Below are 21,760 nucleotides of genomic sequence, written 5' to 3' on the forward strand. Positions count from 1 at the left end.
AATAGACATTTTTTTCAAAGAGGACATATGGATGGCTAATAGACAAATGAAAAGATCATCAGGCAAACACAAATCAAAACTACAGTGTGATAGCATCTCACACCTGTCAGAATGGCTAAAATCAAAAACACAAAAAACAAAGCCTTTAATCTACCGCAAGTTAATCAAAAACACAAAAAACAAAGGTGTTGGAGAGGATATAGAGAGTTCCTTTTTCTTTCTTCTTTTGGTGGGAATGCAAATGGTGTGGCCACTCTAGGAGGCCACTCTAGTTGGAGGTTCCTCAAAAAGTTAAGAACTACCCTATGATCCAGCAATCACACTACTGGGTATTATCCCAAAGAATACAAAAACATTAGTTCAAAGAGATACATGCACCCCAATGTTTATAACAACATTATTTATAATAGCCAAGATACAGAAGCAGCCCAAGTGTCCACTGATTGATGAATGGATAAAGAAGATGTGGTATATATACACACAGCAGAATATTTGTCAGTCATAAAAAGCACGAAATCTTGTCATTTCCAATGACATGGATGGAGCTAGACAGTATAATGCTAAGTGAAATTAGTAAGCCAATCACCATATGACAAATACTATATGATTTTCACTCATACATCAAATTTAAGAAACAAAACAAATGAAAAAGGGGAAAAAGGGGAACCTGGGTGGCTCAGTGGATTAAGCCGCTGCCTTCGGCTCAGGTCATGATCTCAGTGTCCTGGGATCGAGCCCCGCATCGGGCTCTTTGCTCAGCGGGAGCCTGCTTCTCTCTCTCTCTCTCTCTCTGCCTGACTCTCCGCCTACTTGTGATCTCTCTCTCTGTCAAATAAATAAATAAAATCTTTAAAAAAAAAAAAAAAGGGGGGGAAAAAAGAGACAAACCAAGAAACACATTCTAACTACAGAGAACAAACTGATGATTACCAGAGAGGAGGCTGGTGGTGGGGGAAAGAGTGAAATAAAGTGTGGGGATTAAGAAGTGCATTTGTTGTGATGAACATTAGGTGATTTTAAAAAACTTGGAAAAAATATAACTAAATAAAATGGATGTATGTATATGCGGGCTTGTCCATGTACGGGCATATATGTACTAACATAGTACAAGGCCCATAAGTGTTCAACGAATATTAGATCTTATTATCCCTAACATTATTTTTTGATATACATATGTTATGAAATGATTACCATAGTAAAATTAGTTAACACATTCATCAACTCACACATTACCATCTTTTATATGTGGTGAGAACATTCAAGACTACTCTTTTAGCAACTGTCAAATATATGATATAGTAGTATTACTAATAGTCATCACACTGTACATTGAGTTCCCAGAATTTATTCATCTTATAATTGAAAGTTTTTACCCTTTGACCAATACCTCCCCATTTTTTGTCATGTCTCCAGACCCTGGCAACCATCATTCTACTCTGTTTCTATGAGTTCTTTTAGGTTCCATATGGTATTTTTCCTTCTCTGCTTGACTTATTTCACTTAGCATAATACCCACGTTGTTGCAAATGGCAGGATTTCCTTCTTTCTCACAATCTGGATATTCGTGTGGGGGGGCGGGGGCATTTTTTAATCCATTCATCCATCAACAGACACTTAGGTTGTTTCCATGTCTTGGCTATTGTAAACAATGCTACAACAAACATGGGGATGCAGGTATCTCAAGATAGTGATTTCATTTCCTTTGGATATACACCAAGAAGTAGGATTGCTAAGTCATATGGTAGTTCTATTTTTAATTTCTCGAGGAACCTCCATATCCTTTTCCATAATGGCTGTACCATTTACATTCTCACCAGCAGTACACAAAGGGTTCCCTTGCTCACATCCTTGCCAACACTTATCTCTTGTCTTTTTGATGATAGGCATTCTAACAGGTGTGAAGTGATATCTCATTGTGGTTTGAATTTGCATTTCTCTGATGATTACTGATACTGAATTCCTTTTCATGTACCTGTTGATCCTATGCCTTTGGGAACATGTCTGTTCAGAGCCTTTGCCCATTCTTTAAATAGGACTATTTGGGTTTTTTCTGTTATTGACTTCTATGAGTTCCTTATATGTTTTGGAGATCAATCTCTTATCAAATACATAGTTCACAAATAGTTTCTCCCATTTTTTGGCTGTTTTTTTTCATTTGTTGATTATTTCTTTTGCTATGCAGCTTTTAAGTTTGATGTCTCTCTTGTTTGTTTTTGCCTTTGTTGCTTGTACTTTGGAGTCATATCTGAAAAATCATTGCCAAGACCAATGTCAAGGAACTTTCCCCTTGTTTTCTTCTAGGAGTTTTATGTTTTGAGGTCTTACAATTAAGCCTTTAATCTACCACAAGTTAATCTGTGTGAGTAGATATCTGAATTTTAAAAAAAAAATCCATCTTGGAGGTTTCTTAACCATTTCACTCAGTTATTGACCCTCGAAATTATACAAACAAGTACCTTCTCTCTTGCAAGAATCACTATTTGTTATAAGAATCTTTTTTAGAGTGGTGGCTTTATCCTACTCCTGTCTTTACCAAAGCAGGAATAGGTAACTGTTCCCTTCTTCATCCGGACTCTCCCCAGTCTTTGACAAAACAACTAGGCTTTCTAGGAAAGGATTCATTACTTCGCTCATTCCTTCACGAAACAAATCTTTCCCGAGAACTTACTACACACCCAACGCTACGTAAGATGCTGAGGACGCGCTGCGGAGCAGACAGACAAGAATAATTTCGGGCTCTCGGTGTGAGGTGGGTCCCCACGTCGCAGTTCAGAAAGGCAATGAATGCAAGGTCAAGCGCAGGGCGGCATCTGTGTCACCCAGCACCTCCGAAAACTTGGCAGGGCCCTCCCAGTGACACAGTCACTGTCACTTCTTGGGAAGGCTTTGATACTGAGAGAGGATGTAGGTAAAATAAATGCAGAAAGGAGGAGAGTGTCTGCAATTCGGGCAGAAAATAAGCAAACTCGGTTAAAACAAACAAGCCAGCCAGCCAAACTCTTGAAAGAAGCACACTCTGAAAGCTTCGCAGACGCTCCCCATCCCGGTCTGAGGAGTCACCAGGTGAATCCGGAGAGGGCGGTGGACGTGGCCCCACTCCAGGTGCGGGCTGGCCGCCGGACACCCCCCGCAGGCTGCCGGGCTGGGGGCCGCCCGCGAGCGTCCCACCCGCCGCTCTCCAGACTCGGAGCTTCCCCGCTGCGCCTAGAGCGGCGCCGCGGGGTGCGCGGTGGGGCGGGGGACGCCGGGGCGAGGCCGGGCTGGGCGGGAGCGGCTGCCCCGCCTCGGGAGAGGCGGGCCGGGCCGAGCCTATTTGAGGCGCGGAGCCACCGCCCGGTCTGGGATCGCAGCACCTCACCAGAAGCCGCCCCCGCAGCAAACGAGCTAGCGCCGAGGCGTCGGGTGAGTGGCGGGGGCGCGGGCCGCGGAGGTAGCTTGCGGGCCGCCGGGTCCAGGCAAGGTGGAAGCCCGCGCGGGGGCGGAGAGGCGAAGGGTCGCGTGCGGAGCCGGGGGCGCGGTCCTGGGCAAGGGTCCGTAGCCTCGACCCCCCGAGAGCGCGCAGTGTGAGACTCAGGGAAAGTTAGTCGCGCTTTCCCGAGACTCACGCACTCATCGTGGGGCGGACGGTGAGCGGCGCGGGGCACCCTCCGCGACGACCCGCGGCCTCGGCCACGGCGTCCCGCCCTCGAGCGGGCTGGGGGCGGGGAGGCGCACGCTCCGCCAGCCCCGCGGCCCGCTCCTGTTTGGGATTAGGAAGCGGGTCCTCCTTTCCTGGACGCGGGGGGCTGCGCAGGGGCTCTGGAGGCGGCTCCTGCGCCCCTTGACTGGGCTGCACGGCCGCTGCATCCGGCTGCGGGGGGCGCAGGAGCTCTTCTACGAGGCCCTGCGGGGCAGGGGCTGCCGCCGCTCTCTGGGTGCTGATCCCACAGAAAATGGTGATGCCCCAGGGCCTGAGTGGGCATGTGTCTGGCTTGGCGAGCAGTGCACATCCTAAGCTTTTGCAAATCAGTGACTCATCCCTGCCCAGATTGGCTAATTTGGGCATTATCCCAGATCTGTGCTGAGGCCGTGTAGGGTGTGGCAGAATGTTGGTCTGAAAGTGCAGAGCCCCAGCGGGGGACGCTAGGAGATGTCCGCTTTGGGGGGTAGGAGCTGAACGCCAGAGAGTCAGGGACACATAGGGTGAGGCTGTGACTTCGGCTTCAGGCTCTCCCCTGCAAGTTACTGATTCCTATTCCAGATACCGTGGAATCTTTGTAAAGTGACTCCCGGGAGTTGGGTTGCTGGACAATGAAGATCGTTGAACCACAGTGACCCAGTCTGTTTCTGGGATCTTGGGAAGGGAATGGAAGACAGCTCATGTGATCGGTGGGAGATGGGAACTGCTTCCTAACTTCATAACATTTGTGGGTTACACTTAGAATCAGCACCTACTCCATGTTCTGGGGTAAAGTTTGATGATGGTCTTAGAAAGTTTTGAGCCTCAATGTGCTAGAAGGATGCACCACCAGGTACTTAAGTAGCAGAAGAGGGGAAACACTGCCTGAGAGATTGACCACCAAAGCTAGTTTTCTGCAGGGGTCCTTAATCAGTGATGTTTCTCTATGCTACAAAAATGGATCAGTGCTTTACTATAAAGACTTCACATATTGCTAGTGAGTCAAAAGGCTAGGGCTGGCCTCCCCTATAGTTTAGGTACCTACTTGCCAGGAACCTCATCAGCTAGACTCTGCATCTTAACCGTAGCAGAGACCTACGTTCATGTATTGTAACCTGAACATCTCATGTTGTCCCTAAATACAGTTGGCCTGTAAGCTTAATGTATCTGAGGCTCGTGGTTAACTGATCTAAAATATAGCCTCCCTTTCCTGTGATGGTTTGGGAAACAGGCTCCTGCTGAGGACAGCTGGGTTAGCATTTGGTGTCTAGTGCCTGGACTGGTTCTTCTGATTAAATTCGGAGTGGTAAGCCTGCGAGAGAAGGGCCTGTTGCAAACTTCCAATTTGCTGCTGACTAAGTATCATGTGTTCGCTCTTGACTGATGTTCAGCTTTTCCATAGCGGGAAAACAATCAGTAACTGAGAGGCACAAAGTAACTTTACCTTCCTTGATGCTGAGGAACTATGATAAGGAAATCCTAGTAAAGGACCAGTTTCCTTTATTCCAACTCAGCATCACAGAATTTGGCTCTGGAAAGAAGACTTGTTTCAGCAAGGGCAGGAAGTAAACTCGCTCTCCTGGGTTCTTTGCAGAGGAGTGTGGGCAGTGCCTTGGGTTCTGAGGAAATGCATTTATGATCTACTCCTCTTTCAGCTTGTATAGAGGTCAGGGCCCTTTGTGAGCAGAAGTTACAGAAGTGCTCCCAGGAACCCCAACTACTGGACTAATTGCTAGGTGGACCAGAAGAGCACAGTACAGTAGATAGCCACTCTTTATTAGAGGGAAAACTGCAATTAACAGCCAATTAAAATGTCTACATTCTGACTCACATTTAAATTCTTTATTCCAAAGCAACACTGAACTACTTCTTATAGGTTTTTCCAAATGTGAAGACTCAGGTAGTATTTCCTCAATTTTTTGTTTTGCTTTAATATAGTGTTTCTTTTCTGGCGCTTCTAAATTCTCTGATTCTGGGAATGGCAGAATGGCGTTCACATATCCGTAGTATCTGTAGGGTGAGAAGATTTTTTTTTTTACATTTGATTGTGTCTCTATATAAACTGTTCATCTAAAAGGAAAGAAAGAAAGAGAGAGAGAGAAAGAGGAAGGGAGGGAGGGAGAGAGGGAAATTTTCCAGGCAAGGAAGAAAGATATGTATCCAAAAAAATTTTTTTTAAAGTTCTAAGGTTGCTAACCTTGATTTCAAAAAAAGTATTGGTTATAATCTCTTCTGGAAAAAGAGAACTGATGTTTAAGAATGAACATATCAAAATGGTGCGTACCTAAGTTTTGGAGAAGTACACTTTATTGGTTTAAATGTGGTTATAATTAGCAAAGTGACTATGTAAAATGGCATCTTTGTATTCAATACTGTGTGTATTGAAGCTTACTGAATGAGTCAGCAAGTTAGTTTTCTGACAAAAACATGATCTCTTTTTTTAATTTGTTTACAGTTTCCACATGTTATGTAGTTCTGAATGAATAAGCCAGAGAATTAATTTCTGAGTGAAGTAATTAAAAATTTTAAAGGACTGTACTTTAAGATTTCAAAGAGTGAGGTTTTACATTTAGTGTAAAATGAGTCTGTGTCAAAAGTGAGCATGCTTGGACCCTGGTTGTTGACTTGCCAAGAACAGAATGACTTTGGGCCACCATATTAGCTCTCTGAATCTTAATTTCCTTACCTCTAGAATGGGAATATTAGCTTTCCCCTGAAAATCTCTTAGGATCATTATCAGAAAGAGAATAGGAAAAGTATGGGAAAGTGCTTCATACATGGAAATGCACCACATTAATGCAGGGTGTCATTATTCTAATGGGCTTGTTTAGTGTGTCATAACATGATTCAAACTGTCACCTGAGGCTTTATGTGAAACACTGTGGAAAGAAAGTGAAATCTGCTTTGCTTCTCAAATTGTTTTCATTGGAGCTGAAAATAAGCTGAATATGTTTGAGCAGACTTGAAGAAGAAATGTTACATTTTGGAGATACGGTCTTCACTTTCTAGTCGTAATCAACCTTTAAACACATCTTAGTTTTGTTGGAGTTTTGTTAATATGACACCTTATTAGGCCCATGGTACAGATTTAGCTAACTACTGAAACTAACTTTTTTGTTTTTATTGACCTGTGTATCTACACTTATGTAGGGATACTCACGCCGGGCAGCCTAGACAAGTGTTTCTCAACCAGGCACACTTGTGCCCTCTCCCCGCAACCCCCAGGATATGTAGCAATGTCTGAAGACATTTTTGGTTGTCAGAGTTGAGTGGTGGGGTATTGTGCTGCTCGCGACTTTGTGGTTTTTTTTTTTTTTAAAGATTTATTTATTTATTTGGCAGAGAGACACAGTGAGAGAGGGAACTCAAGCAGTGGGAGTGGGAGAGGGAGAAGCAGGCTTCCTGCTGAGCAGGGAGCCCCATGTGGGGCTGGATCCCAGCACCCTGGGCTCGTGACCTGAGCTGAAGGCAGATGCCCAACGACTGTGCCCCCCAGGTGCCCATGCTCCAGGCGTCTTGTAGATTGAAGCCGTGGACGTTGTCCTGCACAAAACGGCTCCAGCTCCCACGAAGGATCCAACCTGAAATGTCAGTGATGCTGAAGCTGGGAAAGAGCCTTTACGGAATAGGAATATTTAAGACAAAACACTTACAAAGTTATGTCTGGGTCTTTGGTATGTTGTGCAGGACTGGAAGAAGTTTGGGTAATCAAAGGATTTCTGCCCACCGTGAAGTTCAAGATTGTTTCATACTGGCCTCCAAAATGAGAGAGGCTTTGTTTTCTTAAGAAATGCCCTTTCTAGGGGCACCTGGGTAGCTGTTAGTTAAGCTTCTGTCTTCGGCTCAGGTCATGATCCCAGGGTCCCGGGATCTCGCCCCTCCTAGGGCTCCCTGCTCAGCGGGGAGTCAGCTTCTCCCTCTCCCTCTGCAGCCCCCACTCTTGCTCTCTATTTCTCAATTGCTCTCTTTCTCAGTAAATAAAAACCTTAAAAAAAAATAATAAAGATCTGGGGCGCCTGGCTGGCTCAGTTGGTAGAACGAGTAACTCTCCATCTTGGGGCTGTGAGTTTGAGCCCCACGTGAGGGTGTAGAAATTACTTAAACATAAGATCTTAAAAAAGAAAGAAAGGAAGAAAGAAACATCCTTTCTTTTCCTTTTCTGTAACAATGCTTCTCTCAAATTCTTCCTGCCATGGCAGCACACTTTTCTAAGCGGCGGAAGCCTTTTGGGGAAGGAAGCAGAAGCAGAGGAGCACCTGACTTCTCTTTAAAAGATCACATGCTCTAGGAAACCCCGGAATGGAAGCCCTGGGAGAGTCACTGTGACTTCCCAGTCAAATTGCCAGCAGTTTCCCACGCTGGAAGATGGGTGCGGTGATACCCTAAACTTCCAGATACGTTTGAGAATACCCAGATTTAAAAAAGAGAGGTGCAAAAAACCAAAACAAAATAGCCTTAACACAAGGTAATATTTAACTGTGGTATAAATAACAGCAGAGTATGATAAAGTCTGATATGTATAAATGAAGGACTTTAAGTCCTAAGAGGACTTCTGCCTATTTCTTTTTTTACCGAAAAGTGTAATATTTTAGATTTTTAGGACCTATCAGTTAGGATCCCTTGGAGGTAGTATCATTTCTTAAAATAATTTAGTAAATATCATAAGTGGGCAACTCCAGGGAAAAGAGATTCTGATTGTTTAAGATCCAGGTCACTTTGGCTATAGGACAAGTGATCCTGACCCAAGAAAACTCACCCAGGCCTCAGGAGTCCAAAGCTGCCCTTGTCCCCTCACTGCCAGAGCACGTGCAGCGGGAGCAGGCGTAAAACAGCTTACCGGGCTAAAAACTGGGCAGAGGGAGAGGAGCAGGAGAAAGCAGGAATGATGTGTCAAGGCTACCCCTTGAGTCCGCTTTGGGCAAACCAACTCTCTTTGGTAGCATCCTACCCCAAAACATTTCCCTCCGCAGTGCCTGATTCCTCTTCTCTCTTTTCTCTTTCCCTTTCTTTTTTTTTTTTTTTTTAAAGATTTTATTTATTTATTTGACAAGAGAGATCACAAGTAGGCAAAGAGGCAGGCAGAGAGAGAGAGAGGAGGAAGCAGGCTCCCTGCTGAGCAGAGAGCCCGATGCGGGACTCGATCCCAGGACTCTGAGATCATGACCTGAGCCGAAGGCAGCGGCTTAACCCACTGAGCCACCCAGGCGCCCTCTCTTTCCCTTTCACCTTTCTCCTCTCCTCCTCTTCTTTCCTCTCCCTCCCCTTCCCTCTTCTCTTCTCTTCGTTTCTTTTTTCCCTAGTTTGTTAGACTGTCAGAGTTTTGTTTGGCATAACAGATCTCTTTTAAAAAAGAAAAAGGGAGCTTCTTGGATACCCGCCTTTCTTCTTTATTGGTCCACACCTGGATCTCACCTCTCCTTTAAGGCTTAGCTCAGACACCACCACCTCTTCCCTTCTTAGAAGCAAGAGTTCTCGTGGTGACTCCCTGTTTCACAGTCTGGCTCACAGTGTCGATCTCTTGGGATCCCTACCGGCCTGTGAGCCCTTTGAGCATACAGATCCCGGCCTGTCCATCTTCCAACCCAGGCGAGAGCCCATAGAGTGCCTGGCCCAGAGCAGCGAGGGAATAAGTAATTGGCAGCAAATGCATCTAGGGACATTGGTTTTCAAATCTCCCTAGGAATCAATCAACTCTGCTTTCCTCCTAAAACCCAGAAGAGGGTATGGGGGTTGATCTTGTGAACAGGAGGGGAGGGGGGTAATAGGAAGAGCTTTTAAGAGGTGGTGGAAAAGGCACCCAGGAAGGAAAGATGATGATGAACCAGGACTGTTTGTCTCTTTACCAACAAGGAAAGGGGCAGAAGATTGTCTTCCTTGTTCTTCTCTCTCCTGTGTTATGTGGCCTTTTATTTCCAGGATTCAGAACACAAGCTAGTATGATTAGAGGTGAAAATTAGGAGTGAAGTTGGGCTTGGTGATCTAGCTGGAGTGCATCCCCGCTCGAGTTTCCTCTGTGGTTCCACACTCCTGATTGAGGTGATTTGGGGAATAGACTGGCTTGGTTAGAAGAAGGCCTGTAGATCATCTAGAACTGCCCAATGAACTATTTGTGATGTTATCTTTAAATGGAAACTGGTGAAATCTTCTAAGATCAAATGATAACCTATCTTTTTTTCCCCCTTTCAGGAAAATGGCAGACAACTTTTCAGTAAGTGTTTTATGTCTGTTTTCTTACCATGATACACATCCCCTTAACACCAGATAGCTCCTTTTAATTCTCTCACCCTGCAGCTTCCTCTGGCCATAACTGACCAGTGAGGACTTGTTAGCTGACGTCTTGTTTTTCCAGCAGCAGGTTCAGGGAGAGAGCTAAGCAGATAGAGGCCTGGGACTCACTGACAGTAAGCCTGGGACAGAGACAGGGGGATTCCATGGGCAGGAGCTGAGAAATAATATGAGCAAAGGGAATCATGGTGCAGTCTGAGCATCCTGATTTCTGGATTGTTCTTCTCATGTCTGTTAGGGAGGATGGGCTTTTACACAGGGGAAGGCTGCTTTCTGACTTTGGCAAATTATGAAAGGCAGCCCTCCCTGAACTGAGATGATGGGAAGCAAGAATAAAGGGAGGCAGGGATGCAGCAGCTATCCAGACACCTCGTGAGGCAGAAAGGGGCAGGGAGCTACCCCGGCTTCTCCTTTCTCCCCACTCTTTAATCTCCTGCCAGTGCTGCCCCTTAGCCAGACTCATCTGGAAGCCTGGAAACCACCGCCTACAGGGGTTAGAGACCCTGTGATCAGCACAAGGCAAGGAGAAAGAGGGATTTGACAGGACATTGCCATCTTGGGAATATGGCAGGACTGACTCTTTGCTGTCAAACACGGAGCTCCTGGAACTATGGGAACTTAGGCCCATCACCCTGACCACCCACTGTTGGGTATATTTCATCTGAACTATGTAGTTGCTCGACTGTGATGAGACATGATCAAAAAAACACAGATAAGGCAAGTACAGGCCTATATCAGAAACCACTGTGCATGGCCCATGTACCTGTTGTGGCCGTGTACCTGTTGTGGCTGCCAGGAACAGGCTCGTGGTTTTGCTAGAGATTAGAAATGGGACTGGAAGCCCTTTGGGAGCCATTAAGAAGGGGACCACACCTTCCAGAAATCCTTTTCTGGAATGGTCTTGTGAAACCAGGATGGAGACTTCTAAAGCCATCCTTGTTCTTTGCAAGGAAAAGTCAACGCCATTGGATAGTCGTATTAACTTTACCGTGTAGTTAATATATTGACCCTGTATAGCCCAGAAAAAGTAGCAATCATTAGAATTATAATCCATCAATGAAGTGCATTCTTTATGGGAAGACAGTTCATGTTGAGAGCTGTGAATTGTTTGCTTTTCATTTTCTATATGGCTCTCTTCCTATACAGGGAGTACTCAATCTGGAACCCCATTTAATTAATGGCATGATCTGGCCTTTTAAAAAAAACTTTGAAATTTTTCAATAGTTTTAGATTTACAGAAAAATTACAAAGATAGTATGAAGAGTTCCCGTATACCCTACGCTCACTTTCTTCTATTATTAATGTCTTACATTAGCATGATACATTTGTTACCATTAATAAACCAGTACTGATACATTACTACTAAAAAAAAGAATAAAATGATGAAGCATATATAATCCCAAAGTCTAATTTTAGTCTTAACTTCAAACTATTTAATAGGTGGAAAATTTTTATTGATATGAATTTTATACCCTTACCATATATATCACTCTACTTCTTAGATCACATATTCCTATTTTCCTGAAAATTCTGTTTCCGTGAATGTATTCATGTTGTAATTATTGATGTCTTTCTTTCTAGCTTAATGATGCTTTATCTGGGTCTGGAAACCCAAACCCTCAAGGATGGCCTGGTCAATGGGGAAACCAGCCTGCTGGAGCAGGGGGCTACCCAGGGACCTCCTATCCTGGTGCCTACCCTGGACAGGCCCCTCCTGGCAGTTATCCTGGACAGGCCCCTCCTGGTGGCTACCCTGGACAGGCCCCTCCTGGCGGCTATCCTGGACAGGCACCTCCAGGAGCCTATCCTGGACAGGCCCCTCCTGGTGGCTATCCTGGACAGGCACCTCCAGGAGCCTACCCTGGCCCAACAGCTCCTGCTTATCCTGGACCACCTGCACCAGGAGCCTACCCTGGGCAACCGAGTGGGCCTGGGGCCTACCCGCCTCCTGGACAGCCAAGTGCTCCTGGAGCCCAGCCCGCTGCTGGCGCCTTTGGCGTCCCTGCTGGACCACTGGTAAGATGGAACTTGGCACTTCATAGACTTGACTGTGATCAGGACAAAGCTAATGAAGAACCAGCACAGTGTTGTCTGGAGCGCTGGTGCCATTACTTTGCTGTGCTCTGGCTGGGAGATGGCTTTGGGCACCAACCTACAAAGGGCTTCAGAGAGACCTGAAGCTTTAAACTCGCAGGTTAGAGCCCCTCTTCCAGGACCAGCCATGGTGTATGTCAGCCTAATAGAAAAAAATCATTGTATTGAGTTTAGGATGTGTACTGTTCGTATAAAGAGAAGTCCTTTAAAATAAATAAATAAATAAATAAATAAATAAAGAGAAGTCAATGTATCTTTTGAAGACATCTCTGTAAAGCAGCTTTAATATAAATGAAGTTAAGATTATAGAAATGGGGAAACATTTTGGTTACTATTATTAATAACCACCGAGTACGTAGAAGCTTTGCGCTTCTACATGGATGATTTCAGTTACCCCTGTATCTGCCCCATAAGATGCTGTTACTGTCCCTACTCTATACATGAGGAATGGGAACAGTAGAGAGCTTTATAGCTTGTTTGGGGTCATAGAGGGAATGTGTAGGGAAATCAAGGTAATGTGGTTTTGAAAGACTTTCTAAAGATAATTTAGTGATCTAAGGATTGAATTTTCATTTATATTAAACCCCACTTTAGTAAGTGAATTCTGAGTGTAAGACCTAACCCTGTGGTGACTGTAGACACATCTCAGACACCAATCCTTCTCTTCCAGATGTGTAGTCTAGTGAGGAGATAATATACAGATGTGGGGAAAGCGTTAAGTAGCCGCGTGGGATCAGACCCTTCCAGGAGCCTATGGACGTTGGCACAGGAGGTGTCTGACTTGCTTTTAGGTCAGCTTGGAAGAGAGTGCAGAGCAGGTGCCGGAAGCGTGGGCAGCATTGGGCAAGCAGTAGTCGACCACAGTTAGTCATTTATAGACAGAAGGGGATGTGGAGGTTGTGGCAAGGGAGAGGCAGATGCGCGAGAGGTTGCAGAGGAAGAACCCCAGGAGCTAGTGGTTACGTCTTAGTCAGGGATGATGGGATTTTCAAGGCTCGACAATTAGAGAACCAGCCACGAGTCAACCCAGACCAGGAACTCAGGAAGGAGACCTGATGTGTGGGGTTTGGGGGTGGGGGGTGGTGAGGAAGAAGAGACAATTCCAGTTCACACCTGTTGGATTTGAGGCATCTGTGGGAAATTCAGATAGGAGGAGGTATGGGGCCCAAGAGAAAAGACCTGGGTGGTGGTTGCATCCAGGGGGGAAAAATTATGAAGGGAAGAGAGAAGAGGCCAAAGGGAGTTGTGGGAATATTGACAGCACCCTGCACCTAGATGGTTAATGCATTTTTCTGGAAGAATTAGAGAATGTATTAAATGAAAAGTGTTCATTACACAAATATTTAATACCAGACCCCCCTGTTGATGCCATGTAAGTAGAATTCACAAGAATTCACGAGTCCCCGGATGGGACACAATGTCCGCCCTCAGGGAGTAAAGGACCGAGATGAGTATGTTACGTGATCAGGCTCTTAAGAGGGGCACAAAGTCAAAAAACTAAAACCGATATAATTATATCTCAATAAAAATAATCTTAAAAAAGAAGAGTAGCACGAAAATGTTAATTTTCTTGATTGCAAGATCTAGTTTAAGCCTTTCAGAAAAATAGTCCTAGTGAATTAATTATAGATTGGGATGTCCTTAGTGATGAGAGATACAGTGCTCCAAAAGGGAATATGGTGTGTCTTTGGTACCAATTAACTGATGGCTTTTTTCTTTAATTTACTTATTTATTTTATCTTTAAGAATTATTTATTTGAGAGAGAGTGAGAGAGAGCAGAGGCAAGGGGAGGGGCAGAGACAGAGAGAGAAGCAGACTTTTTGCTGAGCAGGGAGCCTGATGTGGGACTGGATCCCAGGAACCCAAGATCATGACCTGAGCTGAAGACAGATGCTTAACCAACTGAGCCACCCAGGCATCACCCCCCTGCCCTAATGGTTTTATTCTTTTCTTTTCTTTTTTTAAAGATTTCATTTATTTATTTGATGGAGAGGGAGACACCAAGAGAGGGAATACAAGCAGGGGGTGTGGGAGAGGGAGATGCAGGCTTCCTGCTGAGCAGGGAACCCAATGTGGGGCTTGATTCCAGAACCCTGGGATCATGACCTGAGCCGAAGACAGACCCTTAACGACTGAGCCACCCAGGCACCCCTGGATGGCTTTATTCTGTTTTTTTTTTTTTTTCAAGATTTTATTTATTTATTTGATAGAGAGAGATCAAAAGTAGGCAGAGAGACGGGCAGAGAGAGGAGAAACAGGCTCTCTGCTAAGCAGAGAGCCCAACATGGGGTTTGATTCTAGGACCCTGAGACCATAACCTGAGCTGAAGCCAGAGGCTTAACCCTCTGAGCCACCCAAGTGCCCCAGGATGGCTTTATTTCTGAGTGTTACTTGTGCATGTAAGAATTCTTGTCCCTTCAGACTTAGGGCAGGGTGACCGGAGAGTCTGGAAAAACGGCTTAAATTAGGGTTATGTGTTAGTCACATTAGCAACGTATTTTTCTTTCTTTTCCCGAGAAGACATGACTCTTTATTGATATTTGCATATTTTTTGTTCCCAGACTGTACCTTATGACCTGCCCTTGCCTGGAGGAGTCATGCCTCGCATGCTGATAACAATTCTGGGCACAATGAAGCCCAATGCAAACAGGTAAGAACAGTATTAGCAACTCTAACGTATTTGTCAATTGTTTCTTGAATATAGGGTCATCTATTTTGAATTTTAATAAAATGTTTAGAACTATGCATTGAGAATTCTATACCATAGAATGGGATTATCCCATAAATCAGTGTGTGTTCCCACCAAGGGACAAAGTGTCCCTCATTAAATCTTGCTTTTCTCCCAGAACCACAATGAAACATTTCTACTTTTTTTTTTTTTAAGATTTTATTTATTTATTTGGAAGAGAGAGCATGAGCACAAGTAGGGGGAGAGGCAGAGGGAGAAGGAGAAGCAGGCTCCCTGCTGAGAAGGGAGAGCTATGTGGGACTCAATCCCAGCACCCTAGGATCATGACCTGATCTGAAGGCAGACGCTTAACCCATTGAGCCACCCAGGCGCCTTGAAACAGTTCTGCTTTGTGAGGACAAAGGGAAAGAGCTGACAGCCCATACAGAAAAACCTAGGTTCTTCCTGGCAGTGAGAACCTTAGAGTTCAAGGGAAGGACAGCGTTTGAAAAGTAATGCTTGGTCATCCCTCCACCTCTGAGCCATATCTTGTCTAAAAAACCAGGCATGCACTTTATATCTAGATGCCCATCAAAAATTGGGGTCAGAAACACCAAGATCACACTGGACATCATTTTGAGTTGATCTGAGAGCTTGCACATTGTACCACTCTATTTGTACAGATCACCCTGCAGTCGTGCAGTCACAGTACATACGGTCTCAGATCTGGTGAGCTTGACTGCCACTTCCGCCTTCCTACTGGGCACATCAGCTGTGTCACAGATTCCTCTGGCGTCAGCCAGGTCTACGGTTGTTATGTGGTGGGATGGGGGAACCCCGGTCTTCTGGGTAGACACAATTTATGCAAAGATTTGAAAAGATCCTACAAGTTAAAGACTTCCTCAAAATAAGTCAACCTTTGCCGTGGGAACTTGTTGGATGGGGGGAGTGAAGATGGAGTTATCCTCTGAGCTAATTTAGGACAATCCATGCTGATTTATGGTTGCCTTGTTATCACCACTGGTTGTACGTCCATGTAATACAAGCAGGTTTGGGATATCCTGAAGACATCCAATATGCCTGTCCCCAAGGTTAGTGGTACCATTAAAGCTCCTGCAGCCATAAAGTAATCTGTGTTTCTGGGGTATATAGACAGTGCACAAAAGGTACCGGTTCAAGCTATGCACACAGGTTTCCAAGAATCCATAAACAACCCCTGTGAGTTCTGTCACCTTGCTCCTGGTGGATCAATGGGAACCCCCCTTTTCTTTTACCAGAAAATGGACTCAGCCTCTGACGTAATCATTTTACATCCAGCTAGCCCATTCAGGTGCACCTCCAGCGAGCCTTCTCTGCTTCTGGGTGGTAGCCAGTACTCTAAGCCCCCCACTTCGTTCCACACAGCCGCTACAGCTTCTCTAAACACAGTGCTTACCTGCACAATAAAGCTTGTCTCACAGCCAATTATGAAATGTATATACACCCCGCCTATGTCCATATCCATTTTCCTTCCCAAATAACGCAGAACGCAGCACACCCGATCCTGGGCACCCCACACTCGTAGTTTGTGAGTGTCTGCTCTCCTCCCCCAGCCACGGTCACACAGAACCACACTGGTGTGTTAGCCTCATTGAGGGTTTTTGCACTAGAAACTTTAGCTCCAGTAACACTAGAGGTGTAGACAGAGACTGTGGCAGAGTAAAACTCATTTTGGTGGAAATGGTTAAGATGGTAATAAACTGAAAAAAATGGTTGCTTGGTTCTGCAAAATCTATGTGAGGAATTACCTGAAAAAAAGAAAGCTTCAGGTCTATGGCCATACCACCCTGAACACGCCCGATCTCGTCTGATCTCGGAAGCTAAGCAGAGTCGGACCTGGTTAGTACTTGGATGGGAAGAATGCTTAAGGCAATAGAGATGGCAAGATCTTCCTTTTCCCTGCAGAGAAAATATAGCCAAATACAAATTTGGCTATTGCCAAATACAAATACAAATGGTATTGCCATCTGACTATATGGGTCAAATACAAATACTATTGCCATTTGACTATCTGGGTCTACCTGAGCATTCAATTATTGGAAGATACAATTGTGTTTGTATGTGTCCGCTACTGGGTAAGTGAAAATGCCCAAGGAATCATTGTTAATAGGTCTAGACTGTAGACCTTGCTTTCAAACAAGAGCCCCGGCTGATTCTGATGTTGGGGCCCCAGGAGCACACTTGGAAAAGCTGAGGGATAGGGTTAATATGTTAACAGTCCTAGGCCTTGTGTTTGCATTAACATCCAAGGAGAAGGAACAAGGTCAAAAAGTTAAGCCAGCCCCTTCATTAATTCCACCTCACATCAGGGAATGTTTAGCACATTTATCACCATGACTTTACAACTTAGCAACAGGATACTGTACATGATGTTACCTCATTCTTGTTATTTTAGGACTAGGTTTTGATTAACTATAAGGAAGTCAGGTATTTGATGGCTTCTGTTTTACGTGACTGGCTTGCCTTTAATGGGTATTAAAAGTAACTGGCAGGGCAGGAAAGAGGTAAGCATTATTATTCACCATGTACAGCATAAAGTGCCCTCAAAGTGGCCCCAGGTTTCTATAAGGAACCCTTGACCAGTTTTCATAGTAGAGGCAGAAAAGAGGGAAAGGCAGCTGAATGGAATCATGTGACCAAAGACAAGGAGGCAAAAAAAATGGAACATGTAGTGCCTTGATTATTTTCAGATACTACAAGAACACATCAACTACTAGGCCTCATATACTTTCCAGGTTGAAGTCATACTCTGGTTTGTTTGTTTCCATTTGAAAATGTTCCTGTATTTATTTAAAAAAATCGGATCTTTAGAAAATTATATGTTCTCCACTTGATACAGATACATGAAGTTGAATCATTTTACTAACTCTGGTCTTTGCTTTAAAACAGATTTGCTTTAGATTTCAAGAGAGGGAATGATGTTGCTTTCCACTTTAACCCACGCTTCAATGAGGACAACAAGAGAGTCATTGTTTGTAATACAAAGCTGGATAACCTCTGGGGAAAGGAAGAAAGACAGGCGACTTTCCCATTCGAAAGTGGTAAACCATTCAAAGTAAGTTATTGCTACCATTATATACTGATAATGCACATTTCTCAGGGAAGAATCACTCTACCACCACAAGGTACTTAAAATGAATTTATCAGCTATCCTGAGACACCTAACTGGCACATCTGCTCCCCATCCTGGGGAACCAGGCTTAACAGGTCTGGCACATTTCCCAGCTCCATTCCCGCCCTTCACCATTGTCCCTGTTATCAAACCCTTGAGTTTAAGCTTTTCTGGAAATGAGAAAAATAGCATCTTTAATAAAGAGGGCAAAAGGGGGCACCTATGTGGATCAGTCAGTTAAGTGTATGACTCTTGATGTCGGCTCAGGACTTGATCTCAGGGTTATGAGTTCAAGTTCCATGTTGGGCTCCAAGCTGGGCATGGAGTGTACTTAAAAAAGGAAGAAAAGGGAAGAAGGTCTCAATGGTATAGTTGGGCTGAGACTTAGTACCTTAATACAACATAGTTGGCATGGCAATCAAAGTTAATTTTTTTAAATTCTAAAATTAAGATGTTTTATGAAAAAAAAATTTATAGATTTTCAAATTAAAAAGACTTCCATCTTTTCCCATTTCTCCGAACCTCACAAAGTCTGCAACTTGGTTAATATTTTTCCAGTATTTTCTATTACATACAGCACTGTTTGTTTTAAAAACTTATTAAGGAGTCTCTACCCCTGAACTCATGACCCTAAGATCAAGAGTCACATGCTCTACCAACTGTCCCAACACACTTTTTATTTTTAAGCATTGCTTTAACAAATACTGGGTTGACAGTAGAGTGGACAATAAAACTACTAGGCTGTAAGCTCCTCAAGGGCAGAGACTTATAGGGACCAGATTCTATATTTGGCGGACATCTTCTCAAATTTGAACATTGTTGCTTAATAGTATTTCATTATTTAGATATGTGCTAATTCTGTGAGTGTCCTATGGATGATAATTTGGAGTATGGAAATATTCCAAACAAATAAAACGTGAAATGATTATTTTGCTAAAATATTGTAATAATGGTCCTTATTAAGCTTCCTAGAAAAAGAATTTTTTTCCAAGAATGTACATATTTTCTAAAAGATTTTGAGACAGAGAGAGAAGCACAAGAGGCGGGTGGGGGTGGGGCAGAGGGAGAGGGGGAAGCAGGCTCCCTGCTGAGGAGGCAGCCCGATGCTGGACTTGATCCCAGGACCCTAAGACCATAACCAGAGCTGAAGGCAGACGCCTAACGGACTGAGCCACCCAGGCGCCGCTCAAGAATGTACATATTTAAAATTTAGATAAGATATTGCCAAAGTGCTGTTTTCAAAAGGTTATAAGGATAAACCTGTTCACTACTTAACTGTTGGAAGAGTGTTTCTCCTACTCTGGCCCACACTGGTTATTATCAATCTTAGTAACATTTGCCACTCTAATTATTAGAGAATTCCTTCTTTGGTATTCTATTTTCATTTTATTTACTGAAGTACAGTTGACACAAGAAGCTACATTAGTTTCAAGTGTACAACAGTGACCATCATCTCTTTGTTACCCTATGCTTACAACTGTCACTATCCAGCACTATTATAATACCACTGACTATATCCCTATGCTGTACCTTTTACCCCATGACTTATTCGTCCCATAACTGGAAGCCTGTACCTCCCATGCTCCTCCAACCATTTTGTCCATCCCTGTACCCTGCCCCTTCCCTCTGGCAACCATCAGTTTGTTCTTTGTATTTATGGGTCTGTTTCTGCTTTTTGTTCTTTTGTTTCTTCCTTTGATTTTTTTTAGATTCCACATGAAAGTGAAATCATGGAATTTGTCTTTTTCTTTCTGACTTATTTCATTTAGCATAATATTCTGTAGGTCTATCCATGTTGTTGTAAGTGGTAAGACCCCATTTTTTATGGCTGAGTAATATTCCATCACACCTATATATGGTATATGTATAGATACCACATCTTCTTTACCCCATTCATCTATGGATCCACACTTGCACTGCTTCCACATCTTGGTTATTATAAATAATGCTGCAGTAAACATAGGGGTGCATATATCTTCTCAAACTAGTGTTTTCATTCTCTTTGGGTACATACCCAGTACTGGAATTACTGGAGTATTTCTATCTTTAATGTTTTGAGGGACCTCCATACTGTTTTCCAAAGTGGTTGCACCAATTTACATTCCCAAGAGGGCATGCATGTTCCTTTTTCTCCACATCTTCGCCAGTACTTGATATGGTTATATTTTTACTTTTAGGGGTTAGCCATTACAAAAACTTTGTTTTTGTGGAGACACATTATTAATCTTTACTTTCATAGTTTCAACTTATCTTTATGACTCATTATCATCTTTTTTTCATTTTATTTTGCTTGGATCTTTGAATAATCTCTGGAATTTATTTTTGCTGCAAAGTTACTTTTTTTTTTTTTTTAATTTGAGAGAGAGAAAGAGAGCACAAGCAGGGTGTAAGGGCAGTGGGAGAGGGAGAAGCAGGCTCCCCACTGAGCAGGGAGCCCGATGTGGGGCTTGATCCCAGGACCTTGATCCCAGGTCATGATCCTGAGCTGAAGGCAGATGCTTAACCAAGTAAGCCACACAGGCACCCCCAGGGTTCCTTTCTTGGACTTTAGTCAGTTCCATGGATGATTATAAAGATGAAATGTGGGACATTCTCAGCTCAGGCCAGATTGGTTTTGAAATTAAGAGCATTTCTAACAGTTTTGTGTATGTGCCATTTCAGATACAAGTGCTGGTTGAATCTGACCACTTCAAGGTTGCGGTCAATGATGCTCATTTGTTGCAGTACAATCATCGGATGAAAAATCTCCAGGAAATCAGCAAACTGGGAATTTCTGGTGACATAGATCTCACCAGTGCTTCACATGTTATGATATAATCTTAAAGGGGAAGATTTAAAAAAAAATGAAATTGAATATAAACCCTTACACATTGAAACTTCATGTTTCCTGATTGAAAAATTTCACTTTTATTCATCACTGTCCTTATAAATCTTTGATTTAATAAATATTCTGAGTTCCCTCTCTTTATATGAGTGAAAAATTTCACTTTTATTCATCACTGTCCTTATAAATCTTTGATTTAATAAATATTCTGAGTTCCCTCTCTTTATATGTCATTTAATTGGGGCAATTTATTCTTTTTTTTTTTTAAGATTCTATCCATCCATTTGACAGACAGAGATCACAAGTAGTTAGAGTCAGGCAGAGAGAGGAGGAAGCAGGCCTCCCGCCGCACAGAGAGCCCGATGCGGGGCTCGATCCCAGGACCCTGAGACCATGACCTGAGCTGAAGGCAGAGGCTTTAAGCCACTGAGCCACCCAGGCGCCCCAGGGGCAATTTATTCTTGACAATGCACAATGGACTCAGTAAAAGGAATATGTAGCAATATTAATTCTGCATTAAAGTCTCCCAGAGTTTTCTATACTTACTAAAGTATTTTTGAAGAAAATATTATTTTAACCTCTATCTTTCAGAGTGTCTTTAAAAACCTGAAGATGCTACAAGGAAATCACTCTTCCATTTTCTTACTTAAGGAAGTATACATTCAGGAAGCACAAAGAAAAAGTATAGCTGTTGATGACCCACAGGCAGTTCCTGTTAACATTCTGGTATATTTCTTTTTGCTCCTCTTAACTATTTTTTCTCTTTAGACTATATTTAGCTGTTTTCAAATCCATATTTGATACCAAATTGAGACAATCTTGGTATAGGTTCTCTTGGTTCTTCTGAAATATCCATATTTATAGAGGAAAATTAAGCTCTTAATTAGATATATCATCTGCATAACAAATTTAATAGTTCCCATTGTCAACCTTCTTAAGCATGCCTTTCTGCACTTCCTCATTACCAGCAGGCCCAAAGATTCAGACAATTTCAAAACTAAGAGGTGATCAGAGCACTTTTATAAAAGAATCAAAATATTGTTTGGTCTATTTATTGTTTCTGGAATACCATCTTCTCA

The 21,760-nt window shown here is 43.4% G+C and overlaps 1 protein-coding gene across 5 annotated transcripts; it reads left to right on the forward strand.

The window, feature by feature from the left end:
• The first annotated feature begins 3,311 nt into the window (after nt 1-3,311).
• Nucleotides 3,312-20,821, forward strand: LGALS3 (galectin 3). Of its 5 annotated transcripts, none has more exons than XM_032344284.1 (6): nt 3,312-3,402; nt 9,845-9,866; nt 11,525-11,959; nt 14,600-14,688; nt 17,635-17,800; nt 20,519-20,809. In XM_032344284.1, exons 2-6 carry the CDS (start codon nt 9,849-9,851, stop codon nt 20,672-20,674), a joined length of 864 nt encoding a protein of 287 aa, XP_032200175.1. In that variant the 5' UTR covers nt 3,312-3,402; nt 9,845-9,848; the 3' UTR covers nt 20,675-20,809. The 5 variants fall into 5 exon arrangements, with proteins under 5 accessions (XP_032200175.1, XP_032200176.1, XP_032200174.1 ...); XM_032344285.1 differs by having other exon boundaries at nt 3,349-3,430; XM_032344283.1 differs by having other exon boundaries at nt 3,372-3,460.
• The last annotated feature ends 939 nt before the right edge of the window (nt 20,822-21,760 follow it).

This window comes from Mustela erminea, chromosome 5 (genome assembly GCF_009829155.1).
Source record: "Mustela erminea isolate mMusErm1 chromosome 5, mMusErm1.Pri, whole genome shotgun sequence".
NCBI lineage: Eukaryota > Metazoa > Chordata > Mammalia > Carnivora > Mustelidae > Mustela > Mustela erminea.

Bases quoted from the DNA above. Each gene is read 5' to 3' on its own strand.
- LGALS3 (XM_032344284.1), top strand. The intron at 14,689-17,634 runs GTAAGAACAGTA...GCTTTAAAACAG, and splicing joins ATGAAGCCCAATGCAAACAG to ATTTGCTTTAGATTTCAAGA. The intron at 17,801-20,518 runs GTAAGTTATTGC...GTGCCATTTCAG, and splicing joins AAAGTGGTAAACCATTCAAA to ATACAAGTGCTGGTTGAATC.